General features: G+C 36.2%; 1 protein-coding gene and 1 non-coding gene across 3 annotated transcripts in view; both read left to right on the top strand.

The window, feature by feature from the left end:
- Positions 1–13343: 13343 nt before the first annotated feature.
- Positions 13344–13463, top strand: LOC111718850. The gene has a single exon (XR_002769263.1). It is a non-coding gene; the product is annotated as a 5S ribosomal RNA (ribosomal RNA).
- Positions 13464–15574: 2111 nt separating this feature from the next.
- PPP2R5E (protein phosphatase 2 regulatory subunit B'epsilon) overlaps positions 15575–23487 on the top strand; it is a 158576-nt gene continuing 150663 nt past the window's right edge. The window contains exons 1-2 of one of the 2 annotated variants that reach the window (XM_031952698.1): positions 15575–15784; positions 18111–18274. In XM_031952698.1, coding sequence (XP_031808558.1) covers positions 18118–18274 — 157 coding nt within the window. In that variant the 5' untranslated portion in view covers positions 15575–15784; positions 18111–18117. The remainder of the gene's footprint in view (positions 15785–18110; positions 18275–23487) is intronic. The other variant, XM_031952691.1, reaches the window with a different exon arrangement.

Below are 23487 nucleotides of genomic sequence, written 5' to 3'. Positions count from 1 at the left end.
GATAGAAACATGTTAAATCCAATATATGTATACATAGTTTTGCAATTATCGTGCCGCACACGAAAAAAAGGGGAGCAAAATAAAATACAAGCAAACAACAAAAAAAGTGAAAATGCTATGTTGTGAACTACACTCCATTCCCAAAGTCCTTTCTCTGTGTATAGATGACTCTCTTCATCACTGAACAATTGGAAACAGTTTGAATCATCTCATTGTTGAAGAGAGCCATGTCCATCAGAATTGATCCTTGTATAGTCTTGTTGTTGCTGTGTATTCTTCTGGTTCTGCTCACTTCACTCAGCATCAGTTCATGTAGGTCTCTCCAAACCTCTCTGAAATCATCCTGTTGGTCGTTTCTTACAGAACAATAATATTCCATAGCATTCATATACCATAACTTATTAAGCCATTTTCTAATTAATGGGCATCCACTCTGTTTCCAGTTTCTTGCCACTAAAAACATGGCTGCTATAAACATTTTTGTACATGTGAGTCCCTTTCCCTCCTTTAAGATCTTTTTGGGATATACAGCTAAAATTATTTTAAAAAGACTTTCCTCATCACACTAAATGTTATTATCTTGTATATATTTTGTTTGTGCATAATTGTTTTCATGTTGTTTCCATTAGCTTGTGAGCTCCTTGATTGTCTTTTGCCATTCTGTTATCTTTAGCTCTTAGTAATGGTAAGTGCTTAATGAATGCTTATTAAGTGACTGCTTTCTGACTTGGCTAAGTGGTCTGGGGCCTGGGGATCCAGAATTGGACAATCATAGATTTACCCCTTTGGGGTCAAGACCAATAGAAGAATTTTCCTGATGTTTCCCACTACACAGTTGTTTATGAGACATGCTATCAGAGATGTCATATATTAACCAACCAGATGGATCAAAGAAGAGTTGTAGTATAGGTCCACTACCAATATAGCTATTGGGATGGTGATGCCATGTTTCTTGTGTCCTACTATTCAATTCAATGAACAAATTGATTGTGTGAGTACATCAAAATGGCCAATTTGCCTGGACTGTGTACAGTGTTCTACAAACATTAAGCCTTAAGCATGACACTGGTAGGACTTGGGGAAGAGTTTTAAAAGGGGAGGTAGGGAAGTTTTAAGAACTCAGAAATAATAGATTAGGCATGGTCCTTGATCTTGTGGTGTTTCCATTCTAATGGGATATGATATATATACAAATAATTATAGTAAAAAATTAAAAGCATATTAGAAGGGTGGCTAGGTATCATAGTAGATAGAGTACTTGCCCTGGGTAGATGATAGATGCTTTTCAATTGGGGAATGGTTAAATAAATTGTGGAATATGATTATGATGGAATACTGCTGTGATAAAGAAATGTTGAACTGATTGATTTAGAAAACCATGGAAAGACATGAGTCTTTGAAGGAAGATGTATCCACTTCCAGAGAAAGAAGTGAAAGACAGAAATGTGCATAGTATGGCCAGACATTTATGCATATAAATGTAGATGCACATATATACATATATGTATACTGATAAATATGTAGACAAATGTGTATGTATATATATATATATATATTCACATGTAGTTGTAACTTTCTCTAGGGTAGGAGTAAGGGAAGGAGAAAAAAAAAAGTACATGGTAGAGAACAAAAGAAAATTTAAAAGGAAATACAGGAAAGCTGGGGTGCTTTGAGAAGAATGTGGAGGGTTTATTACATAGGTTTTCATGAAATGGAAATGTATTGCTTTATACTGAATCCTCTCATGTTCTGCCATGTACATGGAAACATTTTTTTCTTTCCTATATCATTTTGTATTTAAGTTTAAAATGAATAAAAACTAAAAAAAAAAAAAAAAAAAAAAAGATTTCCTTGCCCATTTTTCCTATTGTCAATTGTGCCCTGTAAAATCCCAACATTGGATTACTTTTACCATCTGTTTCTTCTATTTCTGCTCATATGTTACTGAAGGAAATCTTACAACTCTGCATATTAGTTTCTTTACAATTTAGGTATCTATGATCAACTAGGTCCTCACTGCTGCAGCAAATTTTCCTTCATTTACTTCATCAAGTAAAAATAACCCTCTACTTTGCATCAGGTACTGTGCTACGTGATGATAGAAAGACAAGAAAATAGTCCCTGCCCTAAAAGGGACAGACACTTTTTCATTCTCCTCAGTGACTGTTACAAACTATATCATCTCAAGCTCAAGGCATCCTTTCCCCATTCACTTTTAGCAGAAGACTCTGCCTCCTACTTTACTGAGCAAATGGAGACCAGCTGCCAAAAATTCCCTCTTCTCATCTACTCTGCAATTCAAAATTCATAGTTTTATCTATTTTTTCCTCCTTGCCTCTCATCTCTGAGAACCAGCTAGTTCTTCTCCTTTCTAAGGGTAAAACCTTTTATTTATTCCCTTGATCCTATTTATTCCTGTGTTCTCCAGGAACTTGACCATTTGATCAATCTCTTCAATCTTTTCTTATATAATTCTTCTGCTGTCTGTAAATACATATAGATCTTACTATCCTTATAAATGCCTTACTTGCTCTACTTATCTCTTCCAGCTACTGTAATAAAAAATTGTTTATTATGAGCCTAACAATCGTCAACTTATATGAATATTTCAATATCACTCAAAAAATTTTACTAATAATCTATGTACTAGAGATACCAAGACAAGAAAAAAATGAAAAAAGTTTTTATTGGTTAGTTTTTTAAAATTTTATTTTAAAGTCAGCATAACAGTAACTGATAGTACGCTTGCTTGTCTATGCTTCCTTTTGAACTTCCTTCTGCTATCTTCTGGGCATTTTAAAATTGATTTGTTCATGCTCTTTATTTTCTTTCTTTTTTTTTTTGACATAACTTTTACTCTTCCATTTCCCCTGACAAATATTATCTTCTATCCCAAATAATGCTCCCTTATAACAAATAAGAAGAGTGAACCAAAACAAATTTACACATGACTATTTTTTTTTTCTTTTTTTTGGTGAGGCAATTTGGGTTAATTGACTTGCCCAGGGTCACACAGCTAGAAAGTGTTAAATGTCTGAGGCTGGATTTGAATTCAGGTCCTTCTGATTTCAGGGTGAGTACTCTTTGTACTGTGCCATCTAGCTGCCCTGTACACATTGACCGTTTCTGAAAATGTCTTAATCTGAATCTCTTGTCCATCACTGCTTTGCCAATAGGTAGTAGTTTAAATCATCAGTCCTGTGGAAGAATTGGATCACTTCATTGATTTTAAGTCTTTCAAAATTTTATTTTTTTAAAACATTACTACAGTGGTATAAGTGCTGCTACTTCTGCTTATTTTATTCTTTATCAGTTCAAACAAGTTTCCCCAGATTCTTTTTAATCTGCTTCTTTTGTACCATTTTTTAGTTACAATAATATTTCATTATATTAGCATAGCATTGGCAACCATTCCATGATTGAAAGGTACTACCTATTCTTGTGTTTTTTGTTACAACATAAGTTCTACTCCCATATTTTGTATGCATGAGTTCATTACCTTTGTTTTCTCTTTGTAGTACACACTGAGAATGATAGCATTAGGTCAAAGAACATATACAATTTAGTGACTTTTGAAGAATAGTTAAAAATTGTTTTCCAGAAAGGTTGAAACAATTTATAGCTCTACCAAAAGCATGTCCTTCCCAAATCTTCTGGCAATCGCCATTTTCCTTTTATTTTATTTTTTGATCATTTTGGATAAAGTAATGAGTGTTTGAAATTGGAGTTAACATTTCTTTTGTCTTATCAGTGACCAGGAGCATACTTTTCCTTTGAAAACTGTACCCTTTGGTTACTACCAATTAGGGAATGGCTCTTATTCTTATATATTTACATCAATTCTCTATATTTAGGATATTAAACTTTTTTTCTGAGAAATTTGCTGTATTTTCTCTAGTTAACTGTTTCCTTTCATTTTTGGTACAACCTTTTTTTTTTTTTTTTTTTTTTTTTTTTTTGGCTCAAAATTGATCATCTCTATCCTCTGTTAAGAAATTTCCTTTTATCTGTTGTAGATCTCCCCTGCTTCTCTTATTTTAACATTTAGCTCCTGCATCCATTTGAGCTTATTGTGCTAATATGACATATTTGTCTAAACCTAATTATTGCCAAACTGATTTCCAGTTTTCCCAGAAGTTTTTGTCAGTGAGTCCTTACTTAAGTAAATGTTTTAGGGTTTATTAAATACTATGTTACTATATTTGATTGCTCTACTAATCAATTCTTCCATTTAAAAAAATTGGTACCAACTATATTTGTTTCTCCAGTATAGTTTGAGATGAAGTACTGCTAGATATCTGTCTGCCCTTTCTACTTTACGCCTATTATTTTACTTGAGGCTCTTGACCTCTTATTATTCCAAATTATTTTGCTAGTTCTATACAAAATTTATTGGTAGTTGGAGTGGTATGGTGCTAAATTTAAAATTTATTTTAATATAATTATAAATTAATTTTTATATAATTATTACATATAATTATAAATTAAATTTTACTAATTTGTTATATTAGTAGAGCCCAATATAAGCAAGTAATTCCTCTCCATTTAATTATTTCTTTATTTGCAGTATTTTACAGTTACATAATTTTATAATTCCTGTTTATAATGTGAAAGATACATATATACTTTCTCTCTCATATTCTATAATTAATTTATTTGTGATTTCTATCTCCTACTGAGTTTTATCAGTAATAAACAGAAAAGTAATTGATTTTTGTGAATACTTTACTTTTTAAACTTTACTTATATGTCAATTAAATTTAGCTGAATCTCTAAAATTCTAAGAGTCCCTCACGTTTATTCCCTCAATTTTATTTTCTTGTCTTCTTCATATCTAGCACCATATCAAATAATAATGGGAACAATGAATATCCTGCTATACTCCTGATATTCCCAGAGAAGCCTCTAGTATTTCTCCATTACAGATAGTTATAGCAATTGATTTTAGATAGTGGCTGTTTGCCACATGTAAAGTTATTTTTAAAGTAAAACATAGGTTCTATATTAGAATAAAATGAAATACTTCTAGAATATCTGAGTTAAAAAAGATTTCCTTTAGCAGAAGGATTGTTCAATAAGGACATTATGTTGATTTTAGGTAAGTGCAGCATTCCTGTGTTGTCCATGGCAGTCCAATGGTCAAGTGTTCTCCATACCCACCTGGAGCTCCTCCTGATTTTTATACTGAAGAGACTAGTAATTATAAAAGCTGCAATGCCCTTAGTCTTCTGATTCAATTAAATCTCCAAGACTGTTTTAACTTCTTTTAAGGAAAAATTTGCCTAACTTGATTGAGGCTGTCAGTCAGCTCCTACTGAGGAATCTAGCATTCATAACATTTCAACTTAAAACAGTGCTATTAAGACTAGTGATGTCTAGTTCAGAATTGACACCCAGGCTAAAGGAAAAAAGACACAATGTAAAAACAAGGAAAAGATGCAAACCAGAGACTTTTTTTAGGCCATGTACTCTGTGATGTATAGACAACTTCCATTTTTTTTTAGGGTGGAAAAGGGGACTTTAATTCACCCCTCATTGGGAGCAGGCAAGGAGGGAAGGGGAGAGTTTTAAAGTAGGTGGTGGAGAAGGGAAGAAGTGTTTATATAGTGGCTACCATGTGCCAATCACTGTGCTTTAAATTTTTTTTTTTAAATTTTGGAGGCAATTGAGGATAAGTGACTTGTCCAGAATCACACAACTATTAAATGTCTGAGGTCAAAGCTGAACTCAGGACTTAAACTTCCCGACTCCAAGATCAGTGCTCTCACTACCTAGCTGCCTCAATGGATTAGGAATAAAAAAGGAGAGGGTCATTCATTCTTATTCCAGGTTCTGAAGTAGAAACTGTTTATGTTTTAAACTGAAGTCGTCCAACTCTGTTACCACTCTCCATCCTCCCTCCTCCCCTTACCAGGGTGCATTTATCCATATCCTCAATTCTAGAAAGATTTCAAGGCTCTTGGGGAAAATCAATCATTGTCTTTTCAAATGCCTAATTAGAGTAGTGTTCCAAAGAATCAAAACAAAGTTCAGATGGCAGTTTCCAGTGGCCTTCAAATGCAAACCAAAAAGTTCCAAGCAGCTCTTTGCAAAATTATTCAGAACATCCTAAAAATATAGTTAAGTGGGATAGAGAAGCATACTGGTGGACTTGACAATTGCCCTCAAATATAAAAGTTATGCAGAAATCAACCAGTACCAGTTTGCTGTAATTCTCTTCAGGATATTCATATTTGTCTGAAGTAGATCATCCTGTTCCAAAACTATTAACACCACTAAGAGCTCATCAGGTTGGTCAGTTACTTTAGATTCAATATTGGAATGAAATAAAACATTCATACATAAAATGCTGAACAAAGAGAGATTTATTTGGCTATAGTTAAAGAAGGTTATTCAAGAGTGAACATTTGTTTGGTCACTCCCTCACCTCTGTCTTGTATGACATAATGTACTACTATAAGGGACCATTTTGAAGTACTTCATGGCTTTTCGTATTAAGTTGACTAGGTGGCTATTTCAACAGCCTAATAAATCTTATTCCTTTGTGTCAGTCAAATCTTGATTTGACTTCATGTTTCATGTTTTGTTTTAAGTAATATTTGTTTATGTCTATGTTTTAAGTAATAACTAATTTAACCTTCATGTATTGGGCCATAAGATATTCCCATTACACATAACTTAAGGTCTATTTAGTCCTGGTATTTAAAACAAAAACAAAAACAGAAGTGGGTGTTGTATTTTGTCAAGCCTTTTCTGTATATCTTAACATAAATATAAGTTTGTCAATTGTTTTTCTTATGAGACTCATCTACTGTTTAATTTTCCTAATATTAAACCAACCTATATTCCTGCTATAAAAGTAACCTTATTGCATTATATAATCTTTTGAATATATTTTATAACTTCTTTGATAATGTTTTATCTAATATATTTATGTTGATATTAGAAATATTATTCTAAAGTTTTTTTCTTTGCTTATCCCTTCCTGATTTGGCTGTCAAGACCTCATTTGTTTCATTAGATTTTGGTAAGATGCCTTCTTCTTTCTCTATTTCTCCAAACAATTTATATTAGAGTTAATTGCTCTATGAATATTGATAAATTCACTTTTAAATTCATTTGGACCTTGGGTTTCCCTCCTTCCCCTTTTGGGAATTAATTTATGACTTAATTTTTTTTTTCCTTTAACTGTCTGAGATTTATATTAATTCTCTATTTTTTGTTCTATTAATATGAATTTTGTGTTTTTGTGAATGTTCATCTTATCTAATAACATTGTTAATATATAATTGAGCAAAATAGTTTCTAATAATTTTTTTACAAAATTTTTATTTGTTATGAACACTTTTTCATTTTTGAGTAGTTATTTAGTTTTCTTTTATGTTTTTTTCCTGTTTATTTTTTTCCACTTACCAGATTTCTAAAAAAAGAATTCCCAACTTTATCAATTCATTGTATATATTTTTTGAACTTTATCTTTTCTTTGAATTTTCAAAAATCCTACTTATGTTTAATTTCTTTTTTATTTATTGCGTTTTAAGAAAAGAAATTGCATGTCCAATTATTGATTTGTTCGTTCTTTTTTTTTGTTGTTGATCAAGGTGTTTAGAAATACATATTTTCTCCTAAAGCTTTGACTGCATCTTAAAAATATTTTGGCATTTTGTGGCACACTTACTCATATCTCTTAGTCTGGGAACTATAATCAAAACAATGCTATTATTTCTGGAGATAATGTCAAACAATCCATTTAAAATTCCATTCACCATCTCTGTCACTTTCTTGACTAAAAAAAAAAACTGCATACCATTCTGGGCCCCCATTTTCCTTTATATCCTTTTTCTTCCAATTACTCGAGAGAGATTATCTTGCTTTTTGCTTTTCTATCCCTATCATTTAGCAAAGTGCTTGGCACATGGTAATCCGCTTAATAAAACCTTTCATTCATTGTTTCACTGTCATTTTTATTGGTAATAATAGCTAGCATTTATATAGCTTTGGATTTGTAAAGTGCTTTAGAAATATTTCATTTTATTCTCACAACAACACTGAGAAGTGCTATTATCTTCATTTTACAGATGAGGAAACTGAGACAGACAGATGGACAGTAACTTGTCTAGAGTCCAGAGTCAAACAACTTGAACTCAAGTTTTCCTTACTCCAAGAATAGCACTCTATCCCCTGTGCCATCTGTTATTTGTTCTTTGCCTTAAATATTCTTTAGGATTATATTATTTAGTCTCCATTCTTTATTTGGAGGTATTTCCAGAAGTAAAACTTTTTTTGTTGCAATATGGTCAGTGCAGCATTTTATCATTAGTTTTTCTGCATTTGCTTATGACTTTTTAATGTATTAGATTCTTTCTAGTGCCTATAACATGATTTTTGTAGATCAGCTGAAATTTATGTATATTCCTTTTCATTCGCATTCAGAAATTTGCAAAGATTTTTCTAAAATTCTATTCAGGATTTCAACTTTTTTTCTTTCACTGCCAGGTCTGAAAGAGACCCTTTGAAGTTCTTGGTACAGTTTTGTTATTTCTCTCTGTAATTCAACTAGCCTTTCCTTTAAGTTTGTAGATGCTATGCCATTAAAATACATTTAATATGTCATAGATATGGATATTTTACTTTTCTTTAAACCCAATGCAATTTTCCTGTTTATTTCTCTTGTCTATTTTAATCATTGCCTTGTCTGAGCCCATGATTATCACCCTTCCTTTTTAAAATTCATCTGATGTACAAAAAGTTTTACTACATCCACTCATTTTTAATTCCATGTCCCCCCTCCCCCCCTTTTTATACCTTATTTATCAATTCTGCTTTCCATCCTATTAAGTCTCTCCCATTTAATGGGTGAATTCATTCCATTCTATCTCTACCTTTATCTCTTCCTATTTCTACATTAAACTCAAGTGTGTGTGTGTGTGTGTGTGTGTTTAATCCTCCTCTCTTGTTCATTTGTTCCAGTTGTGTCTGACTCTTCTTGATTCCATTTGGGGTTTTCTTGGCAAAGATACTTAAGAGTGGTTTGCCATTTCCTCCTCTATTTTACATATGAGGAAACGGACTCAAACAGGATTAAATGATCTGACCAGAATCACACAGCCAATGTTTGAAGCTGGAATTGAATTCAGATTTTCCTGACTCTAGGCCCAATGCATTATCCACTGCACATCTTGCTTCCCTTGACCCTTCTTTGCCTATTCTAATTTATTATGTGAGGCTCATGATATGCTCTTCTCTCTCTCGTTTTCCTTTCCAAGTCTGTATTATCTTTTGGTGTATTCCAATTATGAGCAATAATAAATTAATCTCTCTTGCTATGGATTTTTTTCCCTAGTGTTTCCTTTCCCTTCCCTTTTCTTCCCTCTTTTTAAACCCAGCAAAACAGAACTGAACCATAATTGGATTCTTTTGTTTTCTTCATTCTTTCTGAGTCTTATAGTGGAATTCCAAAGGGAGACTTGTCCCTTCTATTAGAATATTGGCATTTAAAGCTCCTTCCATGTACTCAAATACTTCTGGGAATTGACCTTCGTCATTCTTTCTCCAGCCCTGAAAGTAATTCCAAAATATTAAAGAGGTGTTTCTATATACCCAAAGCTCTTTGTGACAAGCAAATATCTTTACATTTAGAGAATTGTTTACTGCATAAGCAAATGTCTGAGGCCATATTTGAACTCAGGTCCTCCTGATTCTAGGGTTTGTGCTCTATCCATTTCACCATTTAATTGCCCCCTCTGATACATCTTCAGTCTTTTCCTTCTTACCAATTCTTTCTCTCAGGCTACCAACATGCTTTGATCTCCTCTATTCTGAAATGAATTAAATCTTTCCCTTCAACCATAACCCAAACTGAACATCCTTCTAAAAATCGTCTCTCTTTAACTTTTCTATTTTGATTCTCCTAGTCACTCAAGTTCACCACCTTGGAGTACTTTTTATATGATTTTTAAAACTGTATTCTAAACTTAGCAAACATAATTATTATCAACAAAAACAAATGAGACCAAAAAATAGTCGTACACAATTTCATGAACTCCAAAACTTATACTTTAAAAAATTATTTGTTATTTTCATGTCCTCTTCTGAACACTCTTCAGTGTATCTTTTCCCAATTTTGTTAATCTTATATAATTCCAGTGTACACAATATTGTTCTGGTTCTGCTTTTTTCACTCTTCACCACTTTATCCTTTTCATGTTTTTTAATTTCTCATGGTATGATGCTATTCTATTATGCTTATAATTTACCATGTAATTTCTTGGTCATTAGATAAATGTGTATTCCAAATTTATGAATAATTTGTTATGAATAAAGCTATCATAGATTTCTGTAGTGATGAGTCCTCCACAATTTTCAACTATATTTAATCTAATCCTTCATGTATTCTTAAGTTCCAGTAGAACTAAATGACTTGTCACCTCATTCTAATTTTTTTCTCCCATTTCTGTGCTTTCCCCTATATGATCTCAAAAATTTTTTTGTGTGTACCTTTACATTGTCCTTATCTTACATTACCTTGTGTTTCTACTGTTTATGTACATGCACAAACTATTCCCACTATTAAAGAATATAAGCTTTCTGAAAACAGGCTATTTGCCACATGTATCATTAAATGTAGTACAATTAAGAGCTTAAAAAAAGTTTAAGTGTATATTCCTGCACAATTACAATAGAGCAGTTAGGTGGCAGAGTAATCGCCCTGGAGTTGGGGAAACCCAAGTTCAAAATTGGCTTCTGATACTAGCTATGTAACCCTATGTAAGTCACTTAACCCTGTTTGCCTCAGTTTCCTCACATGTAAAATGAGCTGGAGAAGGAAATGGTAAACCACTCCAGTATCTTTGCCAAGAAAACTCCCAAAAGGGGTCATAAAGGGTCAGACATGACTGAAACAATTCAATAAACAAAATTACAAATTAAACCAAAACCTACACTCCTTAACCTGATATATGAGAACTTCATCATGTGGCTACAACTTACCTTTATAGTTTTATTTTCTACAACTTACCAACATGAACACTATTCTCCAGCTAAATTAATCTTTTTGATGTTCCCTTCATTTACACTTTCCTCCTTCTGTGCTTATGCTATCCTTTCATCTGAATTGCTTTTCTTTCTATCCATATCCCTTAAGGCTCAGCTTTAGTTCTATCAGACTCTGTGAAACATCTGTAAAATTAAAAAAATGATTTTATTTCTTCCTGTATTTGTCCAATTGCTACATGATGTATCCATCCTCCAATTCCCAAATTAATTATTTTCAATTCATTTAGGCAACAGAAATGTAGCTCCACACTCAATGGAACTGATAATAGTATATAAGCCAAGTGATACACACAAATAAAAAGGATTATATAGAGAAAAACACTAATCCACTTCATTGTCAACAGGTTTTGCTCCTGAAAAATGAAATATCCATTATAAGTCTCATGAAACTAATCCTGCCCAGAATTATTATTATAATTTGCCACCCAAGAAAGTTGAGACAGTTTTGTTCTTTGGAAGACAAAGGGAATTGTAACCCTTTATAAACTGTTATGAATTTATAAAATATGACGAACAAACTTTGGACAACTGACTATACCATTCAGGAGTAAGCTAGAAAAGAATGCAACCAAAGTTAGTAAAGTTCCTTTGTGTTAGGGGCTATCCTCCCTCATGCACTCATCATTCTTATTGTTTTCTATCAGTTCACCCATTCCCATTTCTCTACCTTTTCTCTGGGGGAAATGTCTAGACTAACCAAATTATATTTATTTGACAAGTAAATACTATCTTGTGGTATCTCTTATTTCCTTTTGTTATATAATTCACATAAACTTTTTTCCCCCCACACATTTCTTCTTAGATTCTAGCTCCCTGAAGGTAGAGACGATCTCATAATTATTTGTATTCTTCTCCTATGTCTGGCATGTAAACTGAATATTTTGATAGATAGGAAATTTTATTTTCCATTAATATAATCACATAATTTCTTTTTTTTTTATTGTTTTTTTATTATAGTTTTTTATTTACAAGATATATGCATAGGTAATTTTTCAGCATTGACAATTGCAAACCCTTTTGTTCCAATTTTTCCCCTCCTTCCTCTCACCCCCTCCCCAGATGGCAAGTAGACCAATACATGTTAAATGTCAAAGTATATATTAAATACAATATATGTATACATGTCCAGACAATTGTTTTGATACACAAGAAGAATCGGACTTTGAAATAATGTACAATTAATCTGTGAAGGAAATAAAAAAATGCAGGGAGACAAAAATAGAGGGATTGGGAATTCTATGTAGTGGTTCATACTCATTTCCCAGAGTTCTTTCGCTAGGTATAGCTGGTTCTATTCATTACTGCACTATTAGAACTGATTTGGTTCATCTCATTGTTGAAGAGAGCCACCTCCATTAGAATTGATCATCATATAGTATTGTTGTTGACATATATACACATCATATCTTTTCAATTTTTATTTCATCTCTTTTCATAGAGTATAAGCTCAATAAACGAGGGGTATTCTGGTCAACTTAATATTTTATCTACACAAATGTACCATTTATTTAGGCTGTTCATGCATTAATATTTTGATCAAAATCTTTAATGTCTTTTATGTCACTTCAAATAGATGTTATTCCTAGTAATATGCTGTAGTTTATTTATGTGCATCTTGAATGTTTGTAGGAGCTTTGGATTTTTAAAAATGATTTTTCAAGATCTTCCATGATTCAGGCACATAGTTTTTGAAGAGAATATTGGTATTAATGACCTTCTGAGGTTTTGAGAAATTTGCAATTATTCGAATTTTCTATATTTTTCCCTTTATCTAATCTCTACTCTAGACAATACTGAATTAGTTCATTTAATTTCTGCAATATCCATCTATCCATCTAAGTGGTCTCTATTAATGGACTCTCCAGCTAGCTACCTGCTATAGTTTCATCATTTTCATCCACTTTTGTTTTTCTAGTTTATGAACTCAATAAATACTAAATTGATATGTCAAGTATTGAAAAATAGATAGCCCTTAGTTAAGATCACTGTTATTTAACCTTTAAAGATCAGCAGAGTATTGCTAAAAATAAGTAATTCTTATTATAATACTCTCTAACAATTCTAATTGTGTTAATATATTATTTGCATTTTACTCTTCATGAACATATATTTGTGTGTTAATGGAACCATTCCTATTTAGATTGAATTGAAATAGTGGATCAGAATTTAATTTTGTTGAAGGTATATGTAAATTTTCATTTTCTTTCATATTTTCACCTATATTATGTTGCCTATTTTAAGACTATAAACTTCTTATAGAGAAGTATTTTATAATAATATTGGTATTTGTCTACGGCCATACCACCCTGACTGCACCCGATCTCCTCTGATCTCGGAAGCTAAGCAGGGTCGGGCAGTGATTAGTACTTGGATGGGAGACCGCCTGGGAATACCGGGTGCTGTAGGCTTTAAAAAAAAAATAATATTGGTATTTTTCATCTGAAGAACATAAAATTCTTAAAAGCAGACTTCTTTTAACTTGGTATCCATAGTACTTAGTATAGATCCTCAACAAATATTTTTTGTTGATAACTCAAGAAGCATTTATTAAATACCTACTATGTGCTAGGTATTATGCTAAGCAGACACTAGAGATGTAAAGAAAAATTAAATGAAAACACTCCCTGTCTGCAAGGAACTTACTGGGAGATGAGAGGGAGGATAGATCATGTACACAGAAAAGTACATACAAACTATATACAAATTAAACAAAACTTAATTTTTGGGGAGGGGATGATGTCATCAATTGATCATGAAAGGACCTGAGTTAAAATTTTAAATGGACTCAGGGATTCTAAATAGCAGAGGTAAGAATAGAGTGGCGAATTCTTGGTGGAAGCCATTAAATTTTTATACTGAACTTTACACACTTTCACACATCTTATTTTACTTGAGCCCTGTAAATCTGTGAAATGGCAAGGTCAGATACTACTACTTTCACTATGCAGATAAGGGAAAAAAAAGGAGTAACCGCATAAAAAGTTTCCAACATAGGAGAAGAACAGAGGTCTTCTGACCACTGGCTACTAATGGGCATTGCATTATACCATTTTCCCCCTTTCCTTGGCAACGTGTTAAACATAATGTCCAACCACCGTGGGTTACTAAGAAAGAAGGCCATATTTGGAGTCAGAGGGACTAGGCTGAATGCTGGTTTTGCCGCTTATCACCTCTAAGTGACCTCGGACAAGTTTTATCTGCCAAAGGAGAGACTGAGATGGATGGTTCTTTCCATTTCCAACTTACTGGTCCTACGTCTACGTGAACTAGAATAAAAGTTTCTTCAGCGTGAGTGCCTTCCTAAAGGCAAAATGCAGGATTATTCATTTGGGAAAGGAAGGGCAGTACAAATAATAATAGTACAAAAGGACGAGGGGAAATCGGAGCATCCCTGGTTAGAACCCCTGGGCTCAGGTCCCCAGTGCAGGGCAGTGAAGAAGGGGAGCTTAGCCATCGAGAAAGAGAAATCTTAGGTTTAGACCACACCAGAACCAACCTGGCTGAGAAAGAAGGGGGCTGCAGGCGTTCTGCCGGGAGGCTTCCCTTGCGATTTTACGGTCACCAAAGAAACCTGCCCCAGAAAGATGGCCCTCTTAGGAAGGCGGGGGCCAAGATTAGCTCTAGCGGTGGGAAGAGAGGAAGGTTCCTCATTGCTTCCATCTATTTCCCATTGGGGTTCCCTCACCAGAGGCCGCCGCTTCCTCCGTTCCACTAGCAGCGGGCTCCGAACCACCCGGTCTCCTGGCACATCCTCCAGTCCAGCCAAGTGCATCCTAAACGGTCTTGAACCTTCCTCCGGATTAATAGCAAGTGGAACAACTGAGTCCAGCCCAGTGCCGGAAACAGCAACTACAGGGCCGGAGATCGCCGTTGCATCCGGGTAACATCACTCGACAGCCCAATCAGCAACCTTTTTTCTTCCCACCCTTGCAGTCTCCCCGCCCCCCCACCGCCAATCCCTGACCAGCTCTCAGCCTAACATGCTGGAGTAGGAGTGAAAGCGCACGCGGACCAATAGGGCGACACTTCCCTTTTAAAGGCTCCAGTGGGCAGCTGCGGGGGGCGGGTGCTGGTCGCCAGCATGTTCGGTTGCGCGTGTGCCATGGACTCAGCGGCTCGGTGATATTGACAATAGGAGAGAGAAAGGGGGCATTGACTGAAATCTACCGCGGGTACCGATCGGCGGCTCCGGCAGCTGCGGCTCCAGCGTCTGCGGCTCCTCCTCCTCTTCCTTCCTCCTCCCTCTTGCTTCTGCTGCGGATCCAGCTTCCCTCCCTTCCCTTTCCCCCCCTCCCCACGTCGCCGCCGCCGCCGCCGCCGCCGCCGCCGGGTCCAGGGCAACGAGCAAAGGCGCCGCCCGCCGGGAATGTGAGTGAGGAACTGCCGGGGCCGCAGCGGGGTAGATGCCGATTTGATGGGACGGGCCCGCGGGGGAGGATCGTGAAGGTGCCGCCGCCGCTGCCGGAGCCGGAGCCCTTGGGTACCGCTGTGAGGCCTAGAGGCTCCGCCGCCGCCTCCCGCCGCTGCAGCCACCGAAACGAGCGGAAGAGACACCGCACGGGACTGCCGTAGCCAGGGACTCCCTACTGTCCCCTGGCCTCCCCGCAGCCGCACGCCGCCGCCGCCGCTCCCTGAGCCGCCGCCGCCGGCCTCCCTCCACTCCCCGCGGCCCCGCTCCCTTACCCAGGAACCACCTATCATCTCCGGATTCTCTCCCAGGAGCTTCAAGGTAACTTCACCCCCATGCTGCCTGGCCGGGACCTCCCCGTGGCCGGGCTCCTCCAGCCCGCCTTCCGGGGGAAGAAACCTGCCTGCAGCTCGGCCCCGGCCCGGGGCAAGGCCCGACCCGAGCGCGCTCCACAAATTTACCTGGAAACGGTCCCGGCTCTTTTCATTAACACACCTCTACTCCTTTCCCTTTCTCTTCCCTTCCGGGATCAGGGTCAAATTCCCCCCCCACGCCTCCCCCTTCACCAGCCGCGGCCAGAGTTGGTTTGGTGAAGGGGCTTGAGCAGCGGCTTCTCTTTAGAGCTGGGGGGCGGGGAAGGGATAGGAGTGGGTGGCACCCCCTTTGACAGACTCCCCTATTTCTTCTCTTCTTTTTTCGTCCATCCTTATCTGTTTTCCCTTCCTCATCTCTTCCTTTCTCCTCCATCCCTCTCCTCATCTCCTGTCTCCACCTCATCTTCCCCTTCCCCCTCTCTTCCTCTCATTCCTTTTCTACATCTCATCTTCTCATCAATCTCTTCATCATTCCTTCCCTTTCCCTCTCTTCCTCCAATTCTTCCTTTCCGTCCCCTTCATCTCTTCTCCCTTCCATATACCCCTCTTTCTTTCTCCTTTCCTTTTCCCCATTTCTTTTCCTTTCCCCTTCTCCATCTTTCTCTCCCTCCTTTCCTCTTCCTCATCTCTTTTTTCCCTTCTTCCTCATTCCTTTCTAACTTTTCTCCATCTCTCTCTCCCTTTCTCCCTTCTCTCCACCTTTTTGGGTTGAAGCTCCCTGAAAAATATCCAATCCCTGCTGTCCCGGAGAAAATAAAAAGCTCCTTGAACTCAGATTTAGTGAACCTGTTAATTCATTACTTTTGCATACAAACCTATTGATAGATATTAATTAGGTAGCCCCTTGGGATTGGCATTCCTAACATTCATTTTCCACTGTGGACATAAGAATCAAGTCATTGGAATTCTCTGTTTTTATAAACTCTATCTTGGTATTTGTCATGTACCAGAGAATTCAAAGTTAGAAATGTGGGAGGGAGAGTGGAAAGGGGAGGTGAAAGTAGTGAGGGAAGCGAAGGATTTAGGGAAGTCTTGCTGAGTTACACTTAGAGCTAAATAATTCATAAACCAGGGTACAGAGGTTGGTCCTAAATTCAGAGCAAAAACAATGTGTCCTGAAATTTAAGTGATGTTTTGTGAAATGTACCTCTTAATGGCACGCAATTCCATTTTAGCTCCTATGTTTATATTTAAAATCACGTGGATAGATTTTTTTTTTTAAAGAAAGTTTGAGAATTATGATTAACTGAAAAAAGCTTTTTGAAGGAAATAAAACATTAACCCCCCCCCCCCCCAAACCTCAATACTATATATGGGTGCATTTGTTTTTAAAATGTAGAATGTAGGTAACACTTTTTGTAATCTATTGGAACAGCAGATCAGTTATTGTATTTCGGCTTTTCTCCATATGTGGTATTTCTATCCTGCTCTACCATTAATCTTGCATTGGGGCCATGGATATGGTGGCATCTGTTTCAGGTGCTGAATAGAAACAAGGCTTGTTGGGTTTAGGATACATCCTTTTAAATTGATTTAAGAGTGTGAAGAACCAAAAGCTTCAGTTTTGGAGAAAAAGTCAGTTTGAAGGCATGAGAATTGATATTAGATGGTGATGAACTAACTTCATTGCTTAAATATTAGGGGAATTCAGTTTGATTGTCTGAAAAGGCTGTGGATTTTATTTTGAGTTCAGCTGTATTTACTGCATGATTTTATCATAGCTTTTTATGTTTAACTTTAATAATATAAGATGGATTCATTAAAAAAGAAACTGCAACTTGGAAATAATCTTAATCATACCCTTTTATATGTTCTTTGCAAAGTAATTGAACCTGTCATCATTTGCATTGTAGGACATTTTATCTTTGATAACATGTTAAAAGTAATTTCTAGGTAATTGCAACATTTTTGGTTCACTTCTTGGCAAGGTAATGATATGGTTGCTGAGAGTGAAAAAAACTATAGATGTCGTTCATAACTTTAAATATTTGGGGAAAATGTATTAAGACTTTCTAGTTTTAATGTATAAATGTGATTTGATGGTTTTAACTATTATAGGATGTTTCTTATGCATCTTAGAATCTAGAAATTGTATATCTAGGAAAAAACAGCATAGCAGATTAATTGACCAAACATGCTTTCTTCCTAGCATACTACCAGTTTACTTCTCATTTTATAGGCCTCTTTTATGTGAGTTTTAATATTTAACCTGTGCCTAGCACCTTTTTTGCATTTACTTTGGGAATATATTTATACTACTACTTTCTCTTCAGTAGGGATATGTCCTCAGCACCAACCACTCCTCCATCAGTGGATAAAGTAGACGGATTTTCTCGGAAGTCCGTCAGGAAAGCCAGACAGAAGAGGTCGCAAAGCTCCTCACAGTTCAGATCTCAGGGCAAGCCTATTGAGTTAACACCTCTGCCTCTGCTGAAAGGTAAGTTTTCTCATATGCATTTATGTGTATATAATTTTCTCAACTTGAATGTTACCTATTAAAATGTTTTAAATGAAAAAATAGGATTACCAAATTAAATCATTATGACAAATTTTGGAATAGTTAGGTATACTATTGCAATAAGCCTGTAGTTGGCTAGTTATATGATTAGTTGTTGATTTCTCTCCTTTCTGCCCTTTTTAAGAAGTAGTTTTTGTTTTTTTCATAAAATCACTAATGAACATTGGGAGAATAGGTGATACTCTAGGAAGAGGTACATTGAATTTGCAAGTGGAAAAATTAACTGTTCCAATTCTCTGGGTTCCCCTTTTTTCATTCTGTGCAAACTTTTGATTCTTTGGGCATTATGATGGATTTATTATGTATACCATTAACTAGAGTTTTTTGTAGATTTTGCTATCGGAAGTGGATAATCCTATAGAAGAAGCTGATGCTATATGAAAAGGTCATGGGGAAGGATAATTTTTTAAAATAAGAAAATTTTAGTCACTCTAATAAGCATTAAAATTCATGGTATTACATTATTAAAGATGGATATAATTACAATCTACTTCCTACCCTTCCCTGTTTCTGCCCCACCCTGCCTTTCTTAGAAAGTATATTTCTTAGAAAGATACCAATAATTGGTATATTGTACAAAGAATATTTTTGAGGATTCTATTAATTTTTAAGCACCTCACAGTTTTGCTTTGGTATATAAGTATTTTCAGTTTATCTTCCCTTCCTCTCTGTCTTATTGTTTATGAGCAGTCATTGTTTTCTAATTTGATAGAATCTAGCTCCCACTATATTGAAGTATATCACAATCTACCTTCTAAAGAATATATCAATCAAGCATACTTTCATAAATAAAAAGATAAAGACTTTGGATAATATTACACATGCTAGTCATTTAAAAGAAAGTCAGCAGTTTTCCTTGCTAATTTGTTACTCCACATTTGGTTCTGTATTTTTTTAAAGAATGATTTGGTTTTTTTTTTTTTTTGGGTACAGTTTTGTATGCTGGAAGCTTGTATAGAAAAATTGGGCTTTTGATGACCAAAAAGCTCAAACATGACCTAAAACATCTTAGGCTTTTAATATTTTTTAAAAGAAAGTGAAATGGTGGTGGGGATTAAAATTCTAAAGTATCTAATTGGTGATTTTGAAAATCTGATTGGGAAGGCCCATGGGACTGCTAGAGAAGCAGTGACCCTTTAAATACTTCATGGCATCCTAGAATTCATAAGATCTGGGTTCAGATTTTGCCTCTGACACATCTTGGCTGTGTTAGGAAGTCACCACTTCTCAGAGCCTCAGGCACAACTCTTAAGATTCTAAAGTTACAGATTAGTGGCTTTGCTACATCATTGGGAGGAGTTTCTATACTTGGGAATTCCCTACATAGATGAAATCACAGGTCTGAACCAAAAACCATCACTACTGATTCCTGGAAAGAATATATTTCCTGCTTAAAAAGAAGACTGTTAATATATCTAAATGTGAGTTCACAGAAACTCTGTAGTTAAACAGTTTGGATAAAAATATTTCTCAATAGCAATGAAATTCTTTCAGTTGGTTAGAGAAATGTAGAAAAACCTCTTTGGGGATAAAACTAATCATACCTGCTGAACTGACAAGATTGGGAAGAATCCTGGCTTCTATGGTAATTTATTTAATCTGAAGCAGACATATAACATGCTCTCATTACCTTTATATCTGACCAAGGACAATGTAGAATCTGACAGGCCTAAAAATTAAACATTACCCTGAAGACCTTATTTTGCTTTTGGGGATTAGAAAGGGTTTTGATCATCATTAGACTAGAAAAATGAATAGAGGAATATGGTGACAATACTGAAATTTGAATAGAGAAATGGATTTTAGGGACCCATTGAATGTAGAAGAGATCCTTGTGAGAAGAATTAGGGCTACATTGTATTGTTTCCCCTGCTCAATTCTTTTCAAGGTGTTGTTTTCTTCATTGTATTTTTTTTTTTTTTTTTTTGGCATTTAGTCAATTGTGTTTTTAAGGAATTGTTTTCTTCAGTTTTTGTCCTTCTTTTTCCAAACTGTTTGACTTTTGCCTCCCTCTTGTTTCTTTTCCCAATTTTTCTACTATCTCTTTATTTGCCTTTTGAGATCTTTTATGAGAGCTTCCAAGAAGCTTCTTTGGGCTCTAGATCAATTCATGTCATCCTTTGAGATTTCCCATGTGGGCATTTTGTCCTCTTTTGACTTGGTGTTTTTGGTCTTCCTTGTCACCTTAGTAGCTTTCTGTGATTAAGGTTCTTTTCTGTTTCTTGCTTATTTTCTCCTTTTTTCTCATTTTGTGACTATTTTGGTTGACCCTGATCCTAGGTATACCCAAGCTTCTTGTGCCGCTCTGAGCCTTGGCTTTGAGTACAAGGGCCCCTTGTGTTTGGTGTCTCACTCATATCACTGGGTAGCTCTATCTGCTTTCTCTAGGCAACAAGCAGCCTAGTTTACCAGGCTGGCAATTTGCTATCTGAACTGGGACTGGAGGCTGCCCGACTCGGTTGAAGCTATTACTAAGCCAGGACTGAGGGTCTCAGTTACTGATCTGTGGGATTAGGACCATCTCACTGGCTTTCCCAGACACCATCTGAGCTGGACTGAGCTCTGCTTTCACCTCTGTGAGATTGACCTTTCTTGAAGTCCTTCTAATCTGTTTTGAACTGAAGAGTGGTTTTATTCCTTCAAACTGTTTAGATCAGAGGTCCTCAAACTTTTTAAATAGGGGGCCAGTTCACTGTCCCTCAGACTGTTGGAGGGCCAGACTACAGTTAAAAACAAAAACTATGAACAAATTTCTATGCAAGCTGCATATATCTTATTTTGAAGTGAAGAAACAAAATGGGAACAAATACAGTATTTAAAATGAAGTAAAGTAATATCAACAAACTTACCAGTATTTCAATGGGAACTATGGGCCTGCTTTTGGCTAATGAGATGGTCAATGTCTGGTTCCATATTTGCCACTGCTAGTCGTAACAAGTGATGCAAGTGTGCATCCGTTAGTCTTGATCTAGTTGGAGATTTCAAATGTTTCAATCTAGGAGAAGTCTGTTCACAGACATAAGTGCTGCCAAAGATGGTTGCCATTTTGAGTGCATGGTTCCTGAGATGAGGATATGTCTCAGAGGGGAGAGATGCATAGAAATTATTAAGGCTGCTTGACCTGAATGCGTCTTTCAGAGAGTCACAATTCTTCAGCCATGTGGTAAATTGTATCCACATTTTTATTGTCAATAGAAAATGGGTTATGGAAAAGCTGTATGTCCTGTTCATGGAGATGACGCTCTTTAAATCCAGATTGCAATCAGCGGTTTTTCCGCTAACAGATTTTGAGTTGTGGGGAGATGGCAGAAGTTTTCCTCCTTCACTTGTTTGATGAGGAGGCCTAATTTTACTTCAAATGCTTTGACATGTGATTGCATATCACAGATGAGCTTCCCCTTTCCTTGAAGTTGCATATTGAAATTGTTGAGTAACTCTGTTACATCTGTCAGAAAGACAAGGTGCCATTTCCATTCTGCATCATTGAGCTCTGGTACTTCTTTGTTTTTTGAAAACAGAAAAGTTGTAATCTGTGGAGGTAAGCCGTAGAAATGTTTCAAAACTTCCTTAACTCAGCCAATGGACTTCTGTGTGATATAGAACATCTTCATACTCAACATTTAGCTCAGACAGAAATTCCTGAAATTGTCTGTAATTTAGTGCATTAGCTCTAATGAAGTTAACACAAGATACCACAATTTTCATAACAAAGTCCCACTTCAGTGATTTACTACACAGTGCTTGTTGGTGGATGAGGCAATGTATGGCTCTTGGATGAGAATGGTTATGTTTGTCGATCTCTTGGTTAATGTGAGCAATTACTCTTTTCTTAAACCCTACCATGCTAGGAGCACCATCAGTTGTCACGCTGGCTAGTTTAGCCCAGTCCAGCTCCAAACCATTCATAGTTTGGCAAACCTTTTCATAGATATCCTCTCCTGTAGTTGTTCCTTTGATGCTTTGCAGTGCAGCAAGCTTTTCTATGACTTCAAAATAATCATTCGTCCCAGTAATAAAAATTAGAAGTTGTGCAGAATCACGAACATCATTGCTTTCGTCGAGTGCCAAGGAAAAATATGAATTTTTTTTTATGGAGTTTTGCAAATGCTGATGCAGATTGTCTCCCATTTCTTCAATCCTCCGTGTAATTTTAGCTCCTGAAAGATTCACTGTACTAAATAAATCGTCCTTCTCTGGACACATGTCTTTGGCAACAGAAAGAAGGCATTCTTTAACAAATTCTCCCTCCACAAATGGTCTGCCAGTGCGTGCTATTAGCTTGGCAACTTGAAAACTTGCTCACAGTGATGAAATATTTAGCTGCTTCTGCTTCACAAAAGTATTTTGCTGAGTTGTTTACATATTTTTCAGTTTTAATATTTTATCTTTTCTTATTTCTCCAACCAATCATATTTATCTTTATGTTGAGTTTCATAGTGTCGATGCAAATTATATTCTTTGAACACAGAATATAGTATCTGGCATATCAGACATACAGCTCTTTCCTTGTACTGCATGAAAAAGTAATCATAAGTCCACTGTTCTTTGAATATCTTACACTCCGAGTCAATTTTTCTTTTTCTTGACATCATTATTTCCTAGGGATTCCAAATTGCTATTAGTAAAATACATATATATATATGTATATATATATATATATATATATATATATATATATATATATATACACAGTGCTACAAAAACAATATACCAGCAATAACTTTGCCCACACAGAGACATACAGATTGCAATGCCCAACTTCCTCCAAGCTGCCTCTGAGCTGTGGTGCCTCTGTTTCCCGCATTCTCTCTCCCGCTCTTCACGCTCCCGCTTCCGACCTTCACTGCTGCAGTGAATTCCCCCTGCAGCGCCGTGACATGGTGCAGCATGCACTCTACATGCTCCGCGCCTGTCTTGTGGTGGCTGCTGTTACTGTACAAGGCCACAGGCTGTCAGTTCTCCATCTTCTGCATTTCTCTTCTTTCCCCACCCCACACACCCCGGCCTGTGAACTCACCTCACCTCGGTATCGCCTCACACTCTGTCTCCCTGCCTCAGCCCAGTGCTGGAAGTGTGCATTGCTAATGCAAGTTTAGGTGGAACATCACTTCCGGTCTGATTTTGCCATAACC

This window comes from Sarcophilus harrisii, chromosome 2, assembly GCF_902635505.1.
Source record: "Sarcophilus harrisii chromosome 2, mSarHar1.11, whole genome shotgun sequence".
Taxonomy (NCBI): domain Eukaryota; kingdom Metazoa; phylum Chordata; class Mammalia; order Dasyuromorphia; family Dasyuridae; genus Sarcophilus; species Sarcophilus harrisii.
Note: the sequence above shows the minus strand (reverse complement) of the source record. Positions and strands in the feature narration are given on the sequence as shown.